General features: G+C 39.3%; 1 protein-coding gene across 1 annotated transcript; it reads left to right on the forward strand.

Moving 5' to 3' along the window:
* The first annotated feature begins 2,199 nt into the window (after positions 1–2,199).
* On the forward strand, positions 2,200–22,780 carry LOC114566293 (uncharacterized). The gene is made up of 5 exons (XM_028594618.1): positions 2,200–2,522; positions 4,843–5,097; positions 20,681–20,883; positions 21,581–21,689; positions 22,619–22,780. The coding sequence occupies exons 1-5, from the start codon at positions 2,301–2,303 to the stop codon at positions 22,778–22,780; spliced, it is 951 nt and encodes a 316-aa protein (XP_028450419.1). The 5' UTR covers positions 2,200–2,300.
* The last annotated feature ends 797 nt before the right edge of the window (positions 22,781–23,577 follow it).

Below are 23,577 nucleotides of genomic sequence, written 5' to 3' on the forward strand. Positions count from 1 at the left end.
AATGCCTTTAAAACCAGGAAGATACACAATTTTAGACATATCACGATATCTAAAATCTAAGACATTATCTAGTCTCATATGTCACAGTATTGATATAATAGTGACATATCGCCCAGTCCTACCTTGAAGCCGTTATCCTCACTGATGCCACGCAATACGTCTCCATCTCTGTCGTGTCTCACATGAGATACGACAAACTCTGGGCGAGGGTATTCTGGGATGTTGAGTTTGAAGAGATATTGGTTTTCCCAAACCTCAAGCTTTCTCTTTTAAATCATTCAGCCTTAAATGCCAACTTTTAACAAAACTTTCATCATAGCCTCTCCTGTTTTTTCCTGTCTCCATGATTAGATGAGGAATGATGAGTCTCTGAGTCTGTATCTGTGGAGTGAAGAGATCTCGGTCCAGTGACTTCTTCAGCCACTCTCTGAAGGAGGAGTGGGCCTGTAAACATATAGTTCCCTTGTAACCCCTCCCCTAGTTAAGCGATGTAGGACATACAGGATGGAGACTGATTTCACTCAGGGCCTTGGTGTGAAAACAGCAGGATAGATGGGTGTCTGTGGTTATTACTTGTGTGTCTCACTCATGCAGACACACACACTCCCACACACACACATTCCCACACACACCCTCATGATATGGCCACATTCCTTTCTACTCTTTGAGTCCATTTGATCTTATTTATAAGACAAATGAAAATAAAGTATATGGCCTTTTTACAGCGTGAACAGAATATGTTACATCTGACAAACACAAACACAGTCCCTGTATTCAGAGGGTTCCTGCCATCAGACAACGTTCAGACAAAGCTAACACATTTCTCTTTCTTTTTCCTTTCTTTCTCTTTCATTTTCCTACTCTTCCTGTCTAAGTTTCTCTTTCTGCTCCACATATCTGGAACAAACTCCCAGAAACCTGTAGGTCCGCTGCAACTCTCAGTTCTTTTAAATCTAAGCTAAAGACCTATCTTTTTGATGTTGCTTTTCTTTAAATAATCTATTTTATTAACTTTAATTTCTTATACTGCACTGTAACTTTTATTATTATATTGCACTATCAATTTTATTCTTGTCTTTTAATGTTTTAAGTTGTTTATTATTGTTTTTTAATTGTTTTCTAACTGCTCTTTAATGTTTTATGTAAAGCACTTTGAATTGCCCTGTTGCTGAAATGTGCTATACAAATAAAGCTGCCTTGCCTTGCCTTGCCTTTCTTTACTCCTTTCTCTCTGTCTCTCTGTCTGTCTGTCTGTCTGTATGTCTGTCTCTCTGTTCATGTGTTGTATATAGTGTGCCAACAATGTGGATTCCCATTAAGACAGGAAAGGAAATAAGAAGAAATGAAAGTGAAGGACAACTGTTCATAAGAGAAACCTTTGTCCTGTTTCTCTCCTTCTCTAAATCACATGATGGTTTTATGATGCCACTACCACTAAGTGTGCTTTGTGTACGAGGAATCTGACTCCTAGTTACAGCAGCTTCTATTCAGTGAGATAATAAGAGAATACTGGAGGTAACTATGTTTGCTCAACAAGATATATTGCAGCTGTAAGTAGTGTTATTATGACCGAATACCTTATAAAATGATATACAGCATTTAACCTTCCTGATGTCCTTGGGTCTAATTTGACCCATTTTCAAAAAGTTTCTACAGTAACTTCACTTACAAGCAGAAGAGAGTGAGCACAGACTCAGACTTTTAATTTGTCTATCTATTTATCTATCTATCTATCTATCTGTCTGTCTGTCTGTCTGTCTGTCTGTCTGTCTATCTATCGATCTATCCATCAATCCATCCATCCATCCATCTATCTATCTCTACTCTTTCCATCTCTTTGTCTGTCTTCCATCTGTCTATCAGAAATGTTTGCATGTATTTGACATTTCTTCTCTCCTCTGTGACAGTAAACTGAATATCTTTGAGTTGTGGACAAAACATGATATTTGAGGACGTCATCTTGGTCTTTTTGGGAAACTCTGATCCACATTTTAGAGACAGAACAACTCATTCAGTAATCCAGGAAATAATATTTGCATTTGCAACTCGAATGCTCGACTCGCCTCTGATTGGCTAGTTCTCGTTGCCTTGGTGAGAATACCTAATAAGCCAATCAGAAAGCGTAGGGCGGGACATTACTTCACCTCCTCTGGGTGTGGTATGTCAATAAAACACAGGAGTGGTTTATATGAAGGCTATATTACCTGTTGTGATCCGAGATCTCTTCACTCCACAGATACAGACTCAGAGAGAGTGATTTTTATTTTGTCTTTTTAATCTACATCATTCCTCATCTAAACATGGAGACAGTAACAAACAGGAGATATTCTGAGGAACATTTTTGGAGAAGTCGGCACTTAAGGCTGAATGATTTAAAAAAGGAAGCTCAAGGTTTGGTAAATCAATATCTCTTCAAAGACAACATCCCAGAATACCCTCACCCAGAGTTTGTCGTATCTCATGTGAAACACGACACAGATGAAGAGGGATTGCGTTGCATCAGTGAGGATAACGGCTTCAAGGTAGGACTGGCAGATATGTTACTATTATATCAATACTGTGATATATGAAACTAGATAATGTCTTAGATTTTGGATATCGTGATACGTCTTAAATGGTCTCTCTTCCTGGTTTTAAAGACAGTTGTAGCTGTTCTATTATTTGCCTTTAACCACTTAGTCAGAGTATTCACTGGGGGTGTGACGAGACACGAGATTGGGTTCACGAGATCGATACAAGATTTTAACAGTATTTTCAGAAATTGAGAAAATAAAGTTTATTTTACTATTGTTTCACATGGATTATGTTCTAAATAACAAATAAATTAGCATTGAACACTAAACAGATGCTATTTTCTCCTCTGTATTTAATTAATTGCAGCAATAAACCAGGAAGTAGGCTGCTCTAGTATTAATTTATGAACATTATAGGACTAACAGAGAACATTTCTCTTTGTTTAATATCATTAAAAATAAAGTTTGGTTTTGCTGTTCACTTCCTGACTCATTTTAACAGAAAAAAAGAGAGAGAGGGGGAGGGAGAGGGAGGGAGAGAGAGAGGGAGAGGGAGATGGATAGATAAATAGAGAGAGAGAGAGAGTGTACACATTTCCATTTGCAGAATGAATGCTCTGTGACACGTTCATACAACTCGAGAGGCTTTCATTTATCATTTATTTATGTGCACACTATGGACCATAGCATACAGCATTACATCCTAGGACATTCTCCCGACTGCCTTAAGCAATGTGTATCACGCCCCCTTGTGGCAGCCTCATCACTATGCGAGTAACCTTACGCCATTAACTAGATCCAGCATGTGAACAGTTACATGACAGAGAGAGGAAGAGGGAGAGCGAGAGAGGGAGAGAGGGAGAAAGAGAAGGAGAGAATAGAATAGAATAGAATATCTTAATTGTCATTGTAACAAATACAACGAAATTAAGTGCAGTCCTTGTCAGTGCCAAACATCTATGAGGTAATATGTACCTTAATAAATAATAAATACATAGTAAAAAAAAAGCTACTACTGCAAACATATTATAGTAATGCTAAAAACACATGGGAGACACACTCCTACAGGCATCCACATTTAAAAATTGCACATAGCCCTATTGAGGTAGATTAGTGGTAGGAACTATACTTTAGCAGCATTATTCAGTGCCCTTATGGCTGATGGATAAAAGCTGTTTTGTAGTCTGTTTGTTCTCGATTTCATGGACCTGTATCTCCTGCCTGACGGCAGTAGTTGGAATAGTGTGTGACCGGGGTGTGATGAGTCCTGTAGGATGGTTTTGGCCCTTTTGAGGCAGCGGGAGCTGTGAAGTTTTTGACCTTTATGACCCCCTGGAGCTTTTTTCTCTGTGCCACAGTGCAGCTTGAAAACCACACACAGAGACAGTATGACATGATGCTCTCAATTGAGCAGCGATAGAAGGACACCAGCAGTTTTTGGGGGATGTTGTTCCTCCTTAGGACTCTCAGGAAGTAAAGTCTCTGCTGGGCCTTCTTCACAAGCTTAGTGGTGTGGGCGGCCCAGGTCAGGTCCTCCATGATGTTGACTCCCAGGAAGCGGAAGTCAGAGACCCTCTCAACAGAGGTCCCACCTATGAGCAGCGGCTGGATGTCCGTTTTCTTCCTCCTGAAGTCCACGATTAGCTCCTTTGTCTTTGATGTATTGAGGAGCAAGTTGTTAGCTCTGCACCACCCTGCCAATTGCTCCACCTCGTCTCTGTAGATGGACTCATCCCCCTTCGAGATGAGCCCCACCACCGTGGTGTCATCAGCGAATTTGACGAAGGTGTTCTTGTGGTGGGAAGAGGGTGCAGTCGTGGGTGTTAAAAGCAGAGCTAAAGTCTAGGAAGAGCACCCGGGAATAGCTCCTCTGCTGCTCCAGGTGGGACAGTGCAGCATGGAAGGCTGTGGCCATGGCATCCTCAGTAGAGAGAGAGAGACGGTACTCTAACGGTATAACTCTGGGTTTTAAAGGTAGCTTTTTTCTTCCATTATCGCTCTGCAAAAGTAAACTCAGAGTCAACTTTGGAGATCGGGCGGGGGGGGATCTTATATGCTAATTTCAAGGCTGCTGCTCTGCACTTTGATTGATATTGATATTGATATGGAAGACACTCTTTACCTCGACTAGAAATCTCGTTTAATAAAAGTTTAATCTCGCGAGATCCCGTCACACACCTCTAGTATTCACATTACTGATGATTATTTATCAGAAATTGTATAGATGTTTTGTTATAGTACCAATTGTCATACAATATCATCTCAATATTGATATTAAGGTATTTGGTCAAGAATATCGTGATATCAGATTTTGTTCCACATCTCCCAGGACCCCATGAAGGACCAGTCCTCTGGGTTGGATCTGCTGTGGTGGAGTCTGTCTGTGGGACCTGATGAGATAAAGTCAGCTGAGAGGAGACTCCTGGAGAAAACCTACCCAGATCAGACGGAGGAGGAGCTCCAGGAGCAGCAGGGATTCCTGGAGAAGTTCACCACCTCTCCAGCCTTCCTGAAGAGCTCCAGGCTGGGCTCGTACCGCTTCACCTTCCCCCTGGAGGACCTGCTGGAGGCCTACAGAGAACAGGTACTGGGTTAGAGTTAAGCTCCGTCAGTTTGTAGGTTGTGTTGGCAGGAGTAAAAACAATCAATAGAGTGATAGACATCAGGTTGGTCTTGTTCCAGCAACTCTGAACTCTTAGCAGGAAAGATGCGAGGGCATGTCTATTGCTGCTTGCAGCTTTAATTATTATTTTTTTTTTATTATTATTATTATTAGGGCCCGAGCGCTGACAGCAGCAGCGGTGAAGGCCCTATTGAAACTGAAGGAATTATTATTATTTTCCCGTCAAATGAAGTGGCTTTTTGAGGGGCTTAATATATTCACAAAACTCACCAAATTTGGCGGTCGCATCAAGTCTGGTGAAAATTTACATATTTTAAGGGTTTCGGGAATAGGCGCACAAAAATGTCTCGCTAGCGCCCCCTAGAAAGTTAAGAAAATTGAGCCCCTGCAGTGTGTTTAACGTAGACTCACGGAACTTGGTACACATATGTAACATGTCAAGATGTACAAACACTTCATTAGAGCCATACCCTAAACCCAACAGGAAGTCTGCCATTTTGAATTAAATGTTCGAAATTAGTGCGATTTTGGCCATTTCCACATGTCGTACTTTAACGATTTCATCCGATCAACTTCAAACTCGGTCTGTGCCATCTTAAGACGTTAAAGATGAAAAGTTGTTAAAAGAAAAACTTTTCGTCATAGGGCGTGGCCGTGGCAGGGTGGCCATTTTGTGCGTTTCGCCGCCGAAACAGGAAGTGGGTGTAACTCGAGTGTACGTTGTCCGATTACCTCAAAACTTTTCAGGATTCATAAGAGTCCGACCCTGAGGACAAATAAAGGCCGATATTTACTTAAAGTCATAGCGCCCTCTAGTGGTAACAGGAAGTAGGCCTAAAAGTCAAGGTGCTATACTTTAACGAACTCCTCCTGGAGATTTCATGCGATGGACTTCAAACTCGGTCTGTACCATCCCAACACCTTAACGATGAAAAGTTATTAAAAGAAAAACTTTTCGTCAGACGGTGTGGGCGTGGCGTGGCGGCCATTTTGAGTGTTTAGCGATGATAAAAGAAGTTGTTGTAACTTGAGTGTACGTTGTCGTATCTGCCCAAAATTTCTCACGATGGACAAGGGTCCAGGCCTGAGGACACCTACAGGCTAAAATTGACTTTTGGTCATAGAGCCCCCCGCTGGCAACAGGAAATCTGCCTTATATGACAAACATCATCCGATTTGCATGAAACTCAGAATGTGTGTGGTTTAAAGTAGAGTCTTGTGTGAGGTGTCATTGAACTCAGCAGAGACTGCCTTCTTCATCGGTGATGGTTCGGCCCGCCCCCTATGTTTAAGCCACGCCCCCTTTCATACATGCTGACCCATTTAAGGTAGAGTCTTGTGTGAGGTATCATTCATCTCAGCAGAGGCTTCATTTTTAATTGGTGATGGTTGGACCCGCCCACTACGCTTTAGCCACGCCCCCTTTCACAGCTAATGAACCGTATGACGTAGAGTCTTGTGTGAGGTATCGTTGAACTCGGCGGGGAGTTCCCTTTTCATTGTTGATGATTTGCGGCGTCTGAGTGCCGCGCAAATGCACGGTCGCAAGGAGCAACGTCCGCCGGTAACCCCGACGCGCAGAGGCACGACGGCCCGTCCATCGCTGCTCGCAGCTTTAATTATTATTATTATTACTATTATTATTATTAATCTTGTTAATTTAAACACACAGTTAACTCTCAAAACAGCTCTTTCCTCCTTTTAACATATAGGAAGGAGAGCATTCAGAACATTACTACTAGTGGATGGACACCCGAACCGAGGCCGACGGTACCGACGGGCCGAGCCGGGTTCGGACAGATATTTAGAAATGATATTCGGGTTGGACTCGGTCAGATCAGTGAGATAAGGCATTAAACATTTCAAATTTAACACAGCTTATTATGTAGGTGTGCGCCTGTGTTAACGTGCACTTGTTGCACCGTGTGAGCTGATGACATCATCTGTTGATATTTCTGAATGACTTCCTACAGCTGCTTCATAAAAGCTTTCACACAAATAAACGTACATGTGTCATTAGTATGTCTAGGTTGTCGGGTTCGGGTTGGGCTCGGGCAGAAAAATGTGGCCCAATCAGCTCACTACTACTACTTACTGTACAGTGGTCCATTAAAACCTCTTCTGTTGTCTCCAGTTTTGCTCCGGCGCTCCACCCGTCATGCGAGTGTTTAAAACAAGCTTCTACAAACAGGAAGTGAATCACGTGGTGCTGGTCCACAGTCCAGACCAGGACCAGTTCTCTGACTATCCTCTGCTGACTGAAGACCCAGACGCTGTGTGCACTTACAGAGACGGCTGCTTCATCTGGAGGCCTGAGGCCATGAGTGAGACACACAAGTAAGAACCAAAGACACTCATCTGTCCTGCTGTTATTACAGACCCTGAACTGACCTGGAACTTGTAGTTTCTAGTTGTCTCTCTGTAGCTGCCATATCTTTAGTAATAGTAATGAGTGAAAGGGTTCAACGTTATCTTTGTCTCTGTTATTTTTCAGATATGAGTTGATCGTGGGACCTGATCGGATGAAAGCCCAGGAGCTGTTTGGTAGAAAAGTTCAGTTCTATGTTTGGGATAATGTCTCCATCGCCCTGCATGTGCCGAATAAACAGGTACCTTTACTGCTCGTTCTTCTCACTCTCTACAGACACTCCTGTTTCCTTTCAGTCTTGTTTTTTAGTCTTTTCTGTCCATATTCTAAAGATAAAGAGGTCAGGAGGATCCAAAGTGGATCTGCAGGTTCTGGACAGATTCAGACATTTAGGACAACTCAGATACATTTGAGCTGTCTCTCAGGTGAACCACATCTCTAAAGTGTTGCTGTTAAGTAAAAAGTCCATCTTATCTTCAGTATTTTATTACCAACAAGTCCTCCAAACCATATGAAGATATAGTACATATGGCAGTAATTTTTAGGGGAGGACAGTCTCTTTATTCCTGCTGCCCGCCCTACCTAAACCTTCTTACCACAACAGATCCATCCCACATTTGTGTTTATATGTTTATAAAGTACATACAAAGTATATCTTCACCACCTTTTTAACCCTTTCATTCAGAGACCCTGCACTTGTTCTCCTCCTCATCTTCTCCTCTTGGTTTTTTATGTTTTTTAAGGTGCTGGACTTTACGGGCCGACTGAGAGAGAACCTCAAGTCCTGTCGTAGAGAAATACGTAAAAAGGGTGTTGTCACATATGAAGACTTCCCAACAGAGGAGCTTGTTAATGAATTGTGGCCTGACCATCCCTCCCCACTGGAGAAAGATGAATAGCTAAATTAAGTGTCAACAGTGTCACCATCTGATAGTTTTTCACTATTAAAGTGTCTTCCCTGAATCTTCTCTGCCTCTGAGTCTGTTTTGGGATTCTTCCTGTCTGTGCGTCGTTAAGACCTGACATCCTGCTTTACTTTGGTGAACACTAAATAACATCAGTATATTGTATTGTTATACTGTATACTTAATAGGGCCGGGACTCGATTAAAAAAATTAATCTAATAAATTACAGGCTTTGTAATTAATTAATCAAAATTAATCGCATTTTAATTGCATATAAAAGGTCTGAAGCATTGACATATATAAAAGGTCTGAAGCATTGACATATATAAAGGTCTGAAGCATTGACATATATAAAAGGTCTGAAGCATTGACGTATATAAAAGGTCTGAAGCATTGACATATATAAAAGGTCTGAAGCATTGACATATATAAAGGTCTGAAGCATTGACGTATATAAAAGGTCTGAAGCATTGACATATATAAAACGTCTGAAGCATGAACACTAGTTGGTGCTCCAGTATAATCGGTCCGCCGAAACTCATCCGGTGAGAAACGTCCCGCGGTGCAAAAATAAGTGTGATTAAAATGCGTAAAAAATGTTTAACGTGTTATTTTTTGTGTAATTAATTAACGCATTAAAGTCTGTAATTAATTAATCTTAATTAACGCGTTAAAGTCCCGGCTCTAATACTTAATAATATTTTTTTTAGATTTCATACTGTCCTTTCTGTTTTTATTCTTTATATGTTAAGTGAGTGTTGTACTTTGAGAGCAAAGATTAACCAGAGTCAAATATCCTTATTTGTTTACGCAAACCTGGCCAATGAATCTGATTCTGATCATTTATTTATTTACATTTTCATTCTGATGTCAGAGTTCTGCTGCCACCTGCTGGTCATCACTGAGTACTACATGCATTCTGTGTCATAAAAATATATTATATTAGTTATATAAGTTAGTATGTTAAGATGCAAAAGTGGAGGTAGGATTGTACTCAGAAATATTAAAGTACTAATAATACCACACAATAAATATGGTTTTACAGCCATTACAGTTATTTAGTTAGTATACTCGTTACCCATCATTTTTACTTTTTATTTAAGATATGTCAAAGAACATTGCAACACAGTAATAATGATAAAATAAAACAAAAAATATTTTTAATTTTTTTAAACAAAATACAAGATAAAAAATTAAAAAAATGTCTAAAACAATCTAAAAGTTTAAAAATAAATTAAAGCGATGCAAATAAATCCATATTATTAACATTATTGACATGAAAATGACTTAAACCTTAAAAATAGTTTCACATACATATATTTATAAATTAACAGATTTATAAACTCTTCATGTTTTGATTATTAAAGAAACTAAAGCTGTTGGAGAAAGTAAAGTAAGAAAATATTCTAGTAAAGTACTTAAAAACATTTAAATATTCCACCTTTATTCACATAATAATTTGACTTCTTTCTAAAATATTTAAACTTTTTCTAAATTGTCGAAGTTCTGCTGCCACCTGCTGGTCATCACTGAGTACTACATGTGTTCTGTGTCATGGACTAGGGTTAAGTGTCTTGCTCAGGGACACATTGGTTGGTGTATCGCAGTGGGAATTGAACAGCTCTTTCTCGAGAAAGTGTCTCGAGATAACTCGTGTTATGATTTGATACTATAAATAAAATTGAATTGAATTGAACCTGTGTCTCATCTGTAATCTGCTCACCTGGTCCTGATCATCACCGCTCCACCATTTAAGCCGTGAACTGACATCCATTCGCTGCCGGATTGTTAGCCTCACCATTTTGCGACCTGTAAAATGCTCTCCACCTCTGCCGGGCTGTCTACTTCACCATCGTTACTGGACCTGCATGGACCTGTCAGCCGACCCACTTCCACCACTGCCTCACTTGCTGGACTCACCTGCTTCCACGTACAAAGCCTAATAAAGACTCACCTTTTTGCTCATTCTACTCACCTTGTCCTCCTCTGCTTTTGGGTTCCTGTCCTAGTGAAACGTGACAATATATAACTATTATATTAGTTATATAAGTGAGTATGTTAAGATGCAAAAGTGGAGGAAGTAATATACATCAAACAAAGTAGGAAGTACTCAGATCTATTAAAGTACTAATAATACCACGCAATAAAAAACTATTTTACAGCCAATACAGTTATTTAGTTATTTAGTCGGGACTCACCCGGAAATGGCGAGCGAGATGACCGGGACTAAACCTCTCTTAAACTGACCTTTGTTGATCTGAGATGAAGACAGATTCAGCAACTACCCGGCCTATTTCTCTCTTCAAATGTTTTCAGAAACACGTTTTGGTGAACTATTTGAGTCCAATATGAGATCCTATTCTGAATGAGTCACCATTAATAGCCGGTTGAAAAATCCAAAATCCGGAAGCAGCAGCCACGCCCACGTGACGCGTTCGTCCAATCAGCTGCCGGTTTTCATTTTTTGGGCGACAATACAGATTAGCGCGCCTGCTGTTATGGAGACTTCTGGTTAGTTGGTCGGTCGGTCGGTCAGTCAGTTAACTTATTCAGTTTTAAGTGCAATCTTCTAACAACATGTTCATCATATCCTCTCCTGTTTCCCACTGTCTCCATGTTTAGATGAGGAATAATTTAGATTAAAAAGACAAAATAAAAGTCTCTCTCTTGTCCAGCATTAACATCAGATAAACAGTGAAGGAGGAACTGGACATGAAAGTTAATTCTTGATCTTGAAATGAAAAGTCTCTCAGTCTTTATCAGACAGAGTTGGCTCTGCTTTGTGAAAGCTCTGGAAAACGGGAGTTAAATGGAATTTAGAGTTTATTAAACTATATGGCCTTTTTAGGTCCAGCAGCACTTCACTCTGCTAGTGATGAGTCAGCAGAAACTCTTTCTGAACTGAACACACAAACAACAGCGAGAACAGAACCTGTTACATCTGACCAGAGGTGTATAATCTAAAGTACTAGAGACCCATATTTGAGTAAAAGTACAAGTGCTCTATGAAAAAAGTGACTTAAGTAGAAGTTGACGTGCTCTTTAAGCACCACACTTAATTAGAAGTACTAAAGTATTCCAAACATTTTGTACTTAAGTATTGCAAGTTCTTCAGGAAACAGCACCTTGTATCTTAGTTTCCCTGTGTAGTCCTGGCCTGGGTGGGGCCAGCATTCTCAGTGAAAGGAATGGCTGCCAGGTACAGCCTGATAATAGGGTGTAGTCGTGTACAAAACTCTGACATAACATAGCACATTCAGAAGTTAAGTTGTCCGGCCCTCAGACAACCATCAGACAAAACTAACACATTTATCTCTCTTTCTCTTTCGTTTCTCTTTCTTTCCTTCTTTGTTTCTTTCTCTTTTTATTTTCCTTCTTTCTGTTTGTCTGTCTTTCCTTCTTTCTCTGTCTCTTCCTTTATCTCTTTATCTCTTTCTGTCTGCTGTCTTTCTTTCTGTCTGTCTGTCTGTCTGTCTGTCTGTCTGTCTGTCTGTCGGTCTGTCTGTCTGTCTGTCTGTCTGTCTGTCGGTCTGTCGGTCTGTCTGTCTCTCTGTTCTTGTGTTCTTTTTATAGTGTGAAAACAATGTGGATTCCCATTAAGACAGGAAAGGCAATAAGAGGAAACAAAAGTAAAGGACAAATGTTCATAACAGAAACCCTTTGTCCTGTTTCTCTCCTTCTCTAAATCACATGATGACTCATCGTTTTATGATGCCACTATCAGTGTTGTTCATTTTCCTACTCTTTCTGTCTTAGTTTCTCTTTCTTTCCTTCTTTGTTTCTTTCTCTTTCTATTTTCCTTCTTTCTGTCTGTCTTTCCTTCTTTCTCTGTCTCTTCCTTTCTCTCTTTCTGTCTGCTGCCTTTCTTTATTTCTTTCTTTCTCTCTTTCTGTATGTCTGTCTCTCTGTTCTTGTGTTTTTATATAGTGGGCCAAAAATGTGGATTCCCATTAAGACAGGAAAGGAAATAAGAATAAATTAAACAACAAATGTTCATAACAGAAACCTTTGGCCTGTTTCTCCCCTTCTCTAAATCACATGATGACTCATCAAAACTGATTGTGGAGGTAATTATGTTTGCACAACAAGATATATTGCAACTATACAGATGGTTGAATAAGTTATGAAACAATATACAGCAGTTACTGTATATTTATATTGCAAAACCTTTTAGTGGGATGTGATGCAAATGAGACATAAACTGTCTCTGGTACAAGTTAGTACATCATCATCCTCGATTTCGAAATAAAAACAATTATTATTCACTCATCTGTCCTGCTGTTATTATTACATCATCACAATAACACATTCTGTCTTGTATTCTAAAGGGCAATTCAAATAGTTAAAACAGGGAAATTATGTCTGTCAGGTGTCAAGGTGTTTTATTGATTCAAACTTCATTAAATGGAACATCTTTCCAAAAGTCAACAACTAATCTAATCAACGAGTAACTAATCCCGATTTCAAGATTGACCAAAATAAATGTGATTATAATTAGTTTTTCTATAATCGAGCCGCCCTGACTAGGTCACAAGACTGACTGTAACCATGTTACAGAGGGAGAGAGAGCTAACCCAAAAAGTCTGTTGTGTTTTGGACAAAGACAGACTGTGTCTAGTACACATTGCTCTGTGTCTAGTGCACATTGTTCTGTGTCTAGTGTACATTGTTCTGTGTCTAGTACACATTGTTCTGTGTCTAGTGCACATTGTTCTGTGTCTAGTACACATTGTTCTGTGTCTAGTACACATTGTTCTGTGTCTAGTGCACATTGTTCTGTGTCTAGTACACATTGTTCTGTATCTAGTACACATTGTTCTGTGTCTAGTGCACATTGTTCTGTGTCTAGTACACTTTGTTCTGTGTCTAGTGCACATTGTTCTGTCTAGTGCACATTGTTATGTGTCTAGTACACATTATGTGTCTACTAAACATTGTTATGTGTCTAGTAAACATTGTTCTGTGTCTAGTACAAATTGTTTTGTGTCTAGTACACATTGTTCTGTGTCGAGTACACATTGTTCTGTGTCTAGTACACATGGTTCTGTCTTTTTTAAAGTTAAACTTTTACTAAAATATTTAATTTTTTTCTAAAATATTTAAACTTTTTATTCTGTTTCATTTCATTTTTCGAACAAAACTAAAAATACATATACGTATACAGTATGTATCCATATAAACACATACACACATGCATACATACACATACGTATACACACAAATACACAAATACACACATACACACATACACACATACATATACAGTACATATATATACATATAAAATAAAAAGTGTGTAGCAACACACAAAGGAAGAAGAACAATATCCATATAATGTTTACAAATAATATTAAAAATACTATTACAATTTTAAAAATACTATTACAACTTCTAATTTCAAAGATTTGTCCGAAAAGGAGCAGGATGAAGCAGAAGCTTGTCATGTTTCCTACCCCTCATTCACTTGAACTAATTTCTTTATTTATCAACAGGATAACCAATATACACAATACATCTCTAATTTTTCACAATCCAAACCTTTTGTTCATTTATTTACATTTTAGGTAAGTAAACAACCCATTTCCGTAATCCATCACCATAACAATCCGTACACAAACCCTCCTTCACAATCATCTCTCTTCCTCTTCATATCCTTCTAATAAAGTGTTTTTATATAACTTTTATAACTGTATTAGATTTGTACAATGTTTAAGCACCTGGTCTATCCTAAGCACCTGGTCTATACCTAAGCACCTGGCCTATCCCTAAGCACCTGGTCTAACCCTATGCACCTGGTCTATCCTAAGCACCTGGTCAAACCCTAAGCACCTGGTCTATCCTAAGCACCTGGTCAAACCCTAAGCATCTGGTCTACCCTAAGCACCTGGTCAAACCCTAAGCACCTGGTCTAACTCTAAGCACCTGGTCTATCCCTAAGCACCTGGTCTATCCTAAGCACCTGGTCTAACCCTAAGCATCTGGTCTATCCCTAAGCATCTGGTCTACCCTAAGCACCTGGTCAAACCCTAAGCACCCGGTCTAACTCTAAGCACCTGGTCTATCCCTAAGCACCTGGTCTATCCTAAGCATCTGGTCTAACCCTAAGCATCTAGTCTATCCCTAAGCATCTGGTCTATCCTAAGCACCTGGTCTAACCCTAAGCATCTGGTCTAACTCTAAGCACCTGGTCTATCCCTAAGCACCTGGTCTATCCTAAGCACGTGGTCAAACCCTAAGCACCTGGTCTAACCTTAAGCATCTGGTCTATCCTAAGCACCTGGTCTAACCCATTCCACAAACTCACCCCACCCATCGTGATGTACATACTTTTTAAAGTTGTTCTTATTTTGATTTTTTTAAAGTTTATTTGTTCTCTCAGGTTATACCCACCCTGTCTTTCCATAAACATTTTTTTGTAAATTACCTGGAAGTAAATTATTTTGTGCTTTGAACATGATTTGTGCCATCTTAAATTTAACCAGATCAATGAATTTCAGAATATGTGAATTGAAGAATAAAGGACTTGTATGCTCCAGGTATCCAACATTATTTATGATTCTAATTACTCTCTTTTGTAATGTGCATAAAGACTGTAGGATGGTTTTGTATGTATTTCCCCAGATTTCCACACAGTAACTTTGATATGGTTGTATGAGGGTATTGTACAGAGTATTAATGATTTATTGTCTAAAATATGTCTTGATTTATTAATTATTGCTATGGTCTTCACTAGTTTTGCTTTGACATGGTTTATATGAGGTTTCCAGCAGATTCTGTGCTCTAAAATCACACCAAGAAATTTATTTTCATATACTCTTTCAATACTTATCGATTTTTAATTCTACTTGCCGGTTATTTTTATGTTTTCCAAATAACATTATCTTTGTTTTGCTTATATTTAATGAAAGTTAATTTACATCAAACCACTGTTTTAATTTGTCAATTTCTGGTGTGATCATCTCCAAAAGCTGCTGTAAATTATCACCAAACAGAAAATATTTGTATCGTCTGTAAATAGAATACATTTTAGTATATTCGATACTCTACATATATCGTTGATGTAAATTATGAAAAGCTTTGGTCCTAAGACCGACCGCTGTGGTACCCCACACGTTATGTTCATGTATGTTGATTTATGTTCCCCAATTTCTACAAATTGCTGCCTGTTTCTTAAGTAGCTACTCACCCATTCCAATCCAACCCCTCTGATACCATATTTCTCTAATTTATGTAATAAAATGTCATGATTTATGGTGTCAAATGCTTTCTTTAGATCTATAAATATTCCCACTACATGTTTCTTTTTATCTAAGCAATTTGTGATTTCCTCAACTAATTCCATTAGTGCCAAAGTTGTTGATCTATCTGTCCAGAATCCATATTGACTGTCAACTAAAATCTTCAATAAAATTGTCAAGTCTTTCTGTAAAAAGCTTTTCAAGGATTTTGGAGAACTGGGGGAGTATAGAAACAGGCCTGTAATTTGTGAAAAGGTGTCTATCCCCAGTTTTATATACTGGTATTACTTTTGCTATTTTCATTTTGTTTGAAAATTTATCAGATTGAAAAGACAAGTTACAAATATGAGTTAGTGGTACAGCAATTTCTTCAACAACTTGTTTTATTATAATTATATCCAAATTTTTCCAATCCGTGAAACATTTACTTTTACACTTTTTTTTTTACAGTGTTTATTATTTCATTTCTTTCCACTGCTCTAAGGAAAATAGAGGTCAGATTACAATGCCAGAGATCAAGCATTTACCCAATCTATTATATCTGGATTTTCCATTTTCCATTAATATATGAAATAAGAGGAAACAAAAGTGAAACACTGTTTCTCCCCTTGATGTCTCATCATTAATCCAGCAGTTAATCTACCTATATTTATATTGCACAACTTTTTAACAGGATGTGTTGCAAATGAGAGATAAACGGTTTCTGGTACAAGTAGGTACATGATCACTGTGTCGGGTGAAGTCTCCATAAAGGTAGGAAATGGGTTGGGTTTATTAATTTCCCTGGGATAACTTCACTTACAAGCAGAGGAGAGTTAGCACAGATTCAGACTTTTAATTTGTCTACCATGGAGAAAGGGGTCAACAGGAGAAACCACAGTGAACATGTTGTTGAAAAACAGCACTTGAAGCTGAATGATTTAAAAGAGAAAGCTCAAAATTTGATGAATCAATATCTCTTCAAAAAAAACATCCCCAAATCCCCTCGCCCGGAGTTTCATGTGTCTCATCTGAAACATGACACAGAGGAAGACGGATTGCGTGGCATCTGGAGGGATAAAGGCTTCAAGGTAGGACTATATTAATATTATATTGACACTGTGATATAACACAAGTGTTGTCAATCACTGCTACATAAGGCTGCATTCTGAACTCACCTGACTGTCCCAGCTGTTCTATTATTTGCCTTTATCCACTAAGTCAGATATTTTTTTCTTAAAGTACCAAATTCGTCGCAATATTGACGTGTCAGATTGGTGATATCTGATTTTTTTTGGATTCAAGGACCCATCTTCTGGGTTGGATCTGCTGTGGTGGAGTCTGTCTGTGGGACCTGATGAGATAAAGTCAGCTGAGAGGAGACTCCTGGAGAAAACCTACCCAGATAAGAAGGAGGAGCAGCTCGAGAAGCAGCAGGGATTCCTGGAGAAGTTCACCACCTCTCCGGCCTTTGAGAAGACCTCCAGGCTGGGCTTGTACCGCTTCACCTTCCCCCTGGAGGAACTGCTGGAGGCCTACAGAGAACAGGTACACAGTTTAAGTTTACTTTATTTATACTGTATGTATAAGTTTGCACCAAAGTGCTTCACAAAGACTAAACCAAACTTAAGTTTGAAACACACACACACACATAAATATATATATATATATATATATATATATATATATATATATATATATATATATATATATATATATACAGAGATTGGGTGGAAATACAACAATGTGTGTATGTGCTCGTTGCAAAAGAGCTGTGTGCAGTCAAATGAGGAAGTGGTTAAAAGTACTCCGAGTGACCTCTTGATGCACAGAAAGTTAAAGGGGTGATAGAATGAAAAACCTAGTTTACCTTGTCATAGTTAAATTACAACAGTTCAATAAAATTGATATATAGAGAACCTCAAATTCTTCCTTCCTCTGCAAATCTCACAATTTGAAACTGCCTCTGAAAACGGGCGTCAACTCTGTGGCTGCACCTTAATTGGCTCTGGTCTGTACCAGCGCAGACACTAGTTTAGCTGTGAGCTGCGCTGTGTACTTACACAGGAATTACAAAGAAGAAAGTTTGGAAGATTTTCAAGGATATTGAAAATGTACCACTGTGGTAAATGCAGTGTTCCAGGCTGTACAGGGAATGCTGACACTTTTCACATTTCATTGCGAGCTGCCGGTTGTGGTGCTCCAGGTAAGTATATGTTATATATAACATAATGACGGCAGAGTTGTGACGATTCGGCATGAATTCCCTGCAACAAAGAAAACAAAGAAGATGGCTGCTGCTGCTGCTGGTGAACAGAGGTCTTCTGGAAGACTTGGAGTTCAGCTTTTCTTTGAGAAAAGAACAAAGAACGGCACTGAAGTCATTCTTAAAAAAGGAAGATGTGTTGGGAGTTTATAGTTGAATCAATCAACTAGTGTTGCTCTGATTGGTTGGAGAGCTATCCTATTGCATGCAGAGAGAATTTGAAAAACAACCGTTCATCCCACCCCTCGGATTGAGCCCTGACCAATGGGGAGTTCCCAGACCCAACATCTGGATGTGGGTCTGGCTTGTCAGGCTAATGTAATATAAGTTATGTTTTCATTTATATTGCAATGTAAATAATTCACTTAACCAGTAGCGGAGTGGCAATCAGGAGAGTCAGGACTTTTCCCGGTGGGCTGGTAGTGTTTTGTTTTGTCTGATAATAGTTACACATTGCACGTTTGGAAGTCTATCGTTAACATTAACAGACAGTGTGTGAGTCTAATGATGGAAAGTCAAAAAAGAAAAGGGAAAGGAGGCGCTGAGATGGTCAGACTTTATAAGGAAAAAAAGGGATTGTATTGCTGTGCTGTGTGTTGTTAAAAAACAGGGAGACACCCCCCTGTGTGATGGGAGGATAAGAGCCTAGGGAGAGGGTAGATCATGGCTCATTCTAACCGAAATCTTGGTGGACCGGGCTCTGACTTGATGTCTTTTGCTAGGGAAACCCACCACGGTTGACATGCCATGGTGGGCTGGGTTTGGGTAAAGCTCCGTCAGTTTGTACGTTGTGTTGGCAGAAATAAAAATGAAAAGAAATCAAGAGTGATAGACTTCAGATTGTTCTTGAGTCATCCTGTGGCGCCATCTGCTGACCGACTCTTGGGATGTAAAGAAGATCATCAGGGGCAATCAGGGGTGGTTCTACAGACCGGAGCCTAGCTCTGAAATCGTAATCAATCTTATATATATATATATATATATATATATATATATATATATATATATATATATATATATACACAGTACAGGCATCAAAACTATGAATGAACACATATGGAATTATGTACTTAACAAAAAAGTGTGAAATAACTGAAAACATGTCTTATATTTTAGATTCTTCAAAGTAGCCACCCTTTGCTTTTTTTGATAACTCTGCAAACCCTTGGTGTTCTCTCAATGAGCTTCATGAGGTAGTCACCTGAAATGGTTTTACCTTCACAGGTGTGCTTTGTCAGGGTTAATTAGTGGAATTATTTCCCTTATTAATAAAAAAGCAAAGGGTGGCTACTTTGAGGAATCTAAAATATAAGACATGTTTTCAGTTATTTCACACTTTTTTAAGTACATAATTACATATGTGTTCATTCATAGTTTTGATGCCTTCAGTGAGAATCTACAATGTAAATAGTCATGAAAATAAAAGGAAATGCATTTTAATGAGAAGGTGTGTCCAAACTTTTGGCCTGTACTGTATATATATATGTTCTACATCACATGTGTCAAACTCAACGCCCGTGGGCCAAATTTGGCCCGTTGCAGATTTAGATCCGGCCCATATATCAATTTGGGTTCACAATCAATTTTGGCCCCCCTAGTGTTTTTTAAACTACAATTACATAACATTCTAAGCAGACATATGACAGATTTGCCGACTCTGAGACTCAGAAATTTCCCCAGAAGAAGCAGAGAGAGAGTTTTCCTATTCAGGCTGCTGTTGTTAAAAAAAAAAAAAAAGAGTTAAAAAATCTTTGTTTTTGCTTGATTTGCTAAATTCTATGGTGGCTAAGGAACTCTTTGATGACTTTGGAGAGCTTCATGTCAACAAAAATGTGACAAAAAGCAATACATTTACAAAAAGGTGACAAATGTCTGAGAAAGCCAAAAGTCGGAACAAAATCAACAAAAATGAGGAAAAAAAGCTTCCAAAAATGTTTTTCCAAAAGTGACACGCAGTAACAAAAGCACGTTAATAAACTCTCCATGTCTGGCCCTCGGTGTGATTCTCTTTTTCCTTCGTGGCCCTCTTGGAAACTGAGTTTGACACCTGTAGAAATATATTGGGTCTTGAATAAGAATGTCCTGTAGCCTGGGATGGCCTCGCTGTCTCCTCCTGTCTGGTATGTATAAGATAAGACGGGTTCAAATTTAGTGGAGCAAAAGTGCTCCTCATTAGTTTAATAAACAATTGGAACAGAAGGCACCAAATGAAATCTCTTAAAGGAACAGACAATCTCTAGCGCGCAACTTCTCTATCTTCTCGGAGACAGAAAGTCTGAGTGATATCCAACCGATTGGTGGCCCACACGCAATGGTGGAAGGAGGAACCTGAAGATGAATAAAAGAAAAGGGAAAAGGAAGGTCCGGGGTCAGACCCGGAAAGACTTTGTTGGTGGTTAGGGAGAGAAAGTCTCGAAGGAGCGGCAGATCCATATGCATATGAAAGATCTGTTTGCAATATCATTTTACTAAAGATTGTTATAGTTTAACTGAACGAATCCTGAGTATTCATTTCTTGGTCTGCCTTTCAACGAACACGATAAGTAAAGGGGAAACTTTGAGAAGTGACCGGTGGTTCTTAAAAGACCCTGGCTTTTTGAGCCAGAGTAGAATCGGTTGCTTTTTTTCCTACACACCCCTGTTCTACATGAATAACAATTATTATTATAACTGTAAACACAGTTAACTGCCAAACTCAGCAGGAAGGAGAAATGTTCAGAACATTGCAGTGACATTGATGAATGGATGGTCCTGTAGTGTTCAGTAATTCCTCTTCTGTTGTCTCCAGTTTTGCTCCGGTGCTCCTCCCGTCATGCGGGTGTTCAAGACCATCCTGTACAAACAGGAAGTGAATTACGTGGTTCTGGTCCACAGTCCAGACCAGGACCAGTTCTCTGACTATCCTCTGCTGACTGAAGACCCAGACGCTGTCTGCACTTACAGAGACGGCTGCTTCATCTGGAGGCCTGAGGCCATGAGTGAGACACACAGGTAAGAACCACAGACACTCATCTATCCTACTGTTATTACAGACACTGAACTCACCACAGACACTCATCTGTCCTACTGTTATTACAGACACTGAACTCACCACAGACACTCATTTGTCCTGCTGTTATTACAGACACTGAACTCACCACTGACACTCATCTATCATGCTGTTATACAGACACTGAACTCACCACAGACACTCGTCTGTCCTACTGTTATTACAGACACTGAACTGACCACAGACACTCATCTGTCCTACTGTTATTACAGACACTGAACTGACCACAGACACTCATCTGTCCTGCTGTTATTACAGACACTGAACTCACCACAGACACTCATCTGTCCTACTGTTATTACAGACACTGAACTGACCACAGACACTCATCCATCCTGCTATTATTACAGACACTGAACTGACCACAGACACTCATCTGTCCTGCTGTTATTACAGACACTGAACTCACCACAGACACTCATCTGTCCTGCTGTTATTACAGACACTGAACTGACCACAGACACTCATCTGTCCTGCTGTTATTACAGACCCTGAACTCACCACAGACACTTGTCTGTCCTGCTGTTATTAATGACCAGGAACTTTTAGTTTCCAGTTGTCTCTCTGTAGCTGCCATATCTTTAGTAATAGTAATGAGTGAAAGGGTTCAACGTTATCTTTGTCTCTGTTATTTGTCAGATATGAGTTGATCGAGGGACCTGATCAGATGGAAGTGAAGAAGCTGAGTCGTAGACATGAGTTCTATGTTTGGGATAATGTCTCCATCGCCCTGCATGTGGATGAACAGGTAACTTTACTGCTCCTTCTTCTCACTCTCTACAGACAGTCCCGTCTCCTTTTCAGTATTGTTGTTTGGTCTTTTCTGTCCATATTATAAAGATAAAGGGGACGAGATGTCCCAAATCGATCTGCAGGCTCAAAACTCATGCCGACTGTCCACCAAACAACTTGTCAAGCGATTCCTCAGACAAATGTTCAATCTGGGAATGAAATCCTGAGAGTGTTGGTTTAAGTTGGTGAAAATTGTCAACAAGTAATGGGTGCTCTCCCTCCAGCACCAAACCGGCTATACCACTTTACAAACTGAAGCCCAAATCTCCCAAAAACATGCTCTGCCATCTTGTAATTTTGGAGCCAGAGTCTGTGCAGTAGTAGTTGAGCGGCGGTGAAGTCCTATCTTGCACCCAAGGTGTGTTAAGGTGCATTCTGGGTGTGCTGGTCTTACAGGGAGGTGTGTTCAGGTGCATTCTGGGCATGCTAGTCTTACAGGGAGGTGTGTTCAGGTGCATTCTGGACACCCTATTTCTGTCTTAAAATGTTTCATACCTGCCTAAGACTTTTGCACAGTACTGTATATCAACAATATAATGTAAAATATGTTATTGCGTGTCATTTTGCATTTTTAAGTGGGTATATGTAAATCCTGGAGCTTTCTTAGTGGGTATATATCCGCGTATAGCTGTGTATCATGTAGACTACATCAATCTGTGAAAACAACACATATATGGACACGTACTATAACATTTAGGGTCCCTAGCAATGACAGGAAATATGTCCTTACATGTAAACCAGAGAGTCGCAGTCTTCATCGGACGGTGGAGCTGCAGTATATTAAGTCTCGGCCATAATGCACCGGCGCCACCTTTTTAACCCTTTCATTCAGAGACCCTGCACTTGTTCTGCTCCTCTTCTTCTCCTCTTGTTTTTCTGTTTAAGGTGCTGAACTTTGATGCCGGCCGACTGAGAGACAACCTCAAGTTCTGCAGTGAAGGATATCCTTTAATTATACCTCACTACAAGTTTAATGACTTCCAGAAAGCTGAACAGTTAGTTAACAACTTGTGGTCCGACCACTCCCCACTGGAGAAAGATGAATAGCTAAATGAAGTGTTAAATAAAACACAATAAAGATTATTAAAATAAAATCAGTTTGCAGTGTTCTCTTTAAAGGAGAATATTGGAAACATGTTTGACTTGTCACTGAAACACACACACACACACAGACACACACACACACGAGAGAGAGAGAGAACACCAATGTTGAAACTTTACTATAACTTTAAATGTTATATTCATACCTGCAAACTCAGAAGGGCTGAACAAGGTGACACATCATCATCACCACTCCCTGATAAGAATAATAAACAGGGAAAAAACATTTTCCCGGTGCTAAAACAATACTCTATCGTTATATGAAAGTTGATCTAAAGAATAAAAAAAAAAGGAGCCCAAAACAACAGTTGGCTCAAAATTAAATGATTTATGAAAAATTTAATAACAATAACTTATTTCTCCAGTTAATTCCTGTTAAACGACAAAAACAACCACTGGATGGTAAAAGGGTATTTTACAACAACTTAAAATGCAGCACAAGGCTGGTGAGGCGAATTTGTAGTGAACGCAACACATCGTTAGAGTCCTCTCCAGTGAAATACAGACACACTTTTACACCGTTTAGCTGCCAGCATTTACTCCAGCTGCTAGCTAATGGCAGAAGTGTATAAAGTACTAGAGACCTATACTTTAGTAAAAGTACCATTGCTTTATCAAAAATTGACATGAGTAGAAGTAGAAGTGCTCTTTAAGCAACACACTTAAGTGGAACTATTAAAGCATTCAACATTTTTTGTGCTTAAGTATTGCAAGCAGTTTATTTTAAAATGTACTACTCATGT

Source organism: Perca flavescens, chromosome 13, assembly GCF_004354835.1.
Source record: "Perca flavescens isolate YP-PL-M2 chromosome 13, PFLA_1.0, whole genome shotgun sequence".
Classification (NCBI taxonomy): domain Eukaryota; kingdom Metazoa; phylum Chordata; class Actinopteri; order Perciformes; family Percidae; genus Perca; species Perca flavescens.

Coding starts and splice junctions, on each gene's coding strand:
- LOC114566293 (XM_028594618.1), top strand. CDS start 2,301: ATGGAGACAGTAACAAACAGGAGATATTCTGAGGAACATTTTTGGAGA. Junction 2,523..4,842: donor GTGAGGATAACGGCTTCAAG/GTAGGACTGGCA, acceptor CACATCTCCCAG/GACCCCATGAAGGACCAGTC. Junction 5,098..20,680: donor TGGAGGCCTACAGAGAACAG/GTACTGGGTTAG, acceptor TGTTGTCTCCAG/TTTTGCTCCGGTGCTCCTCC.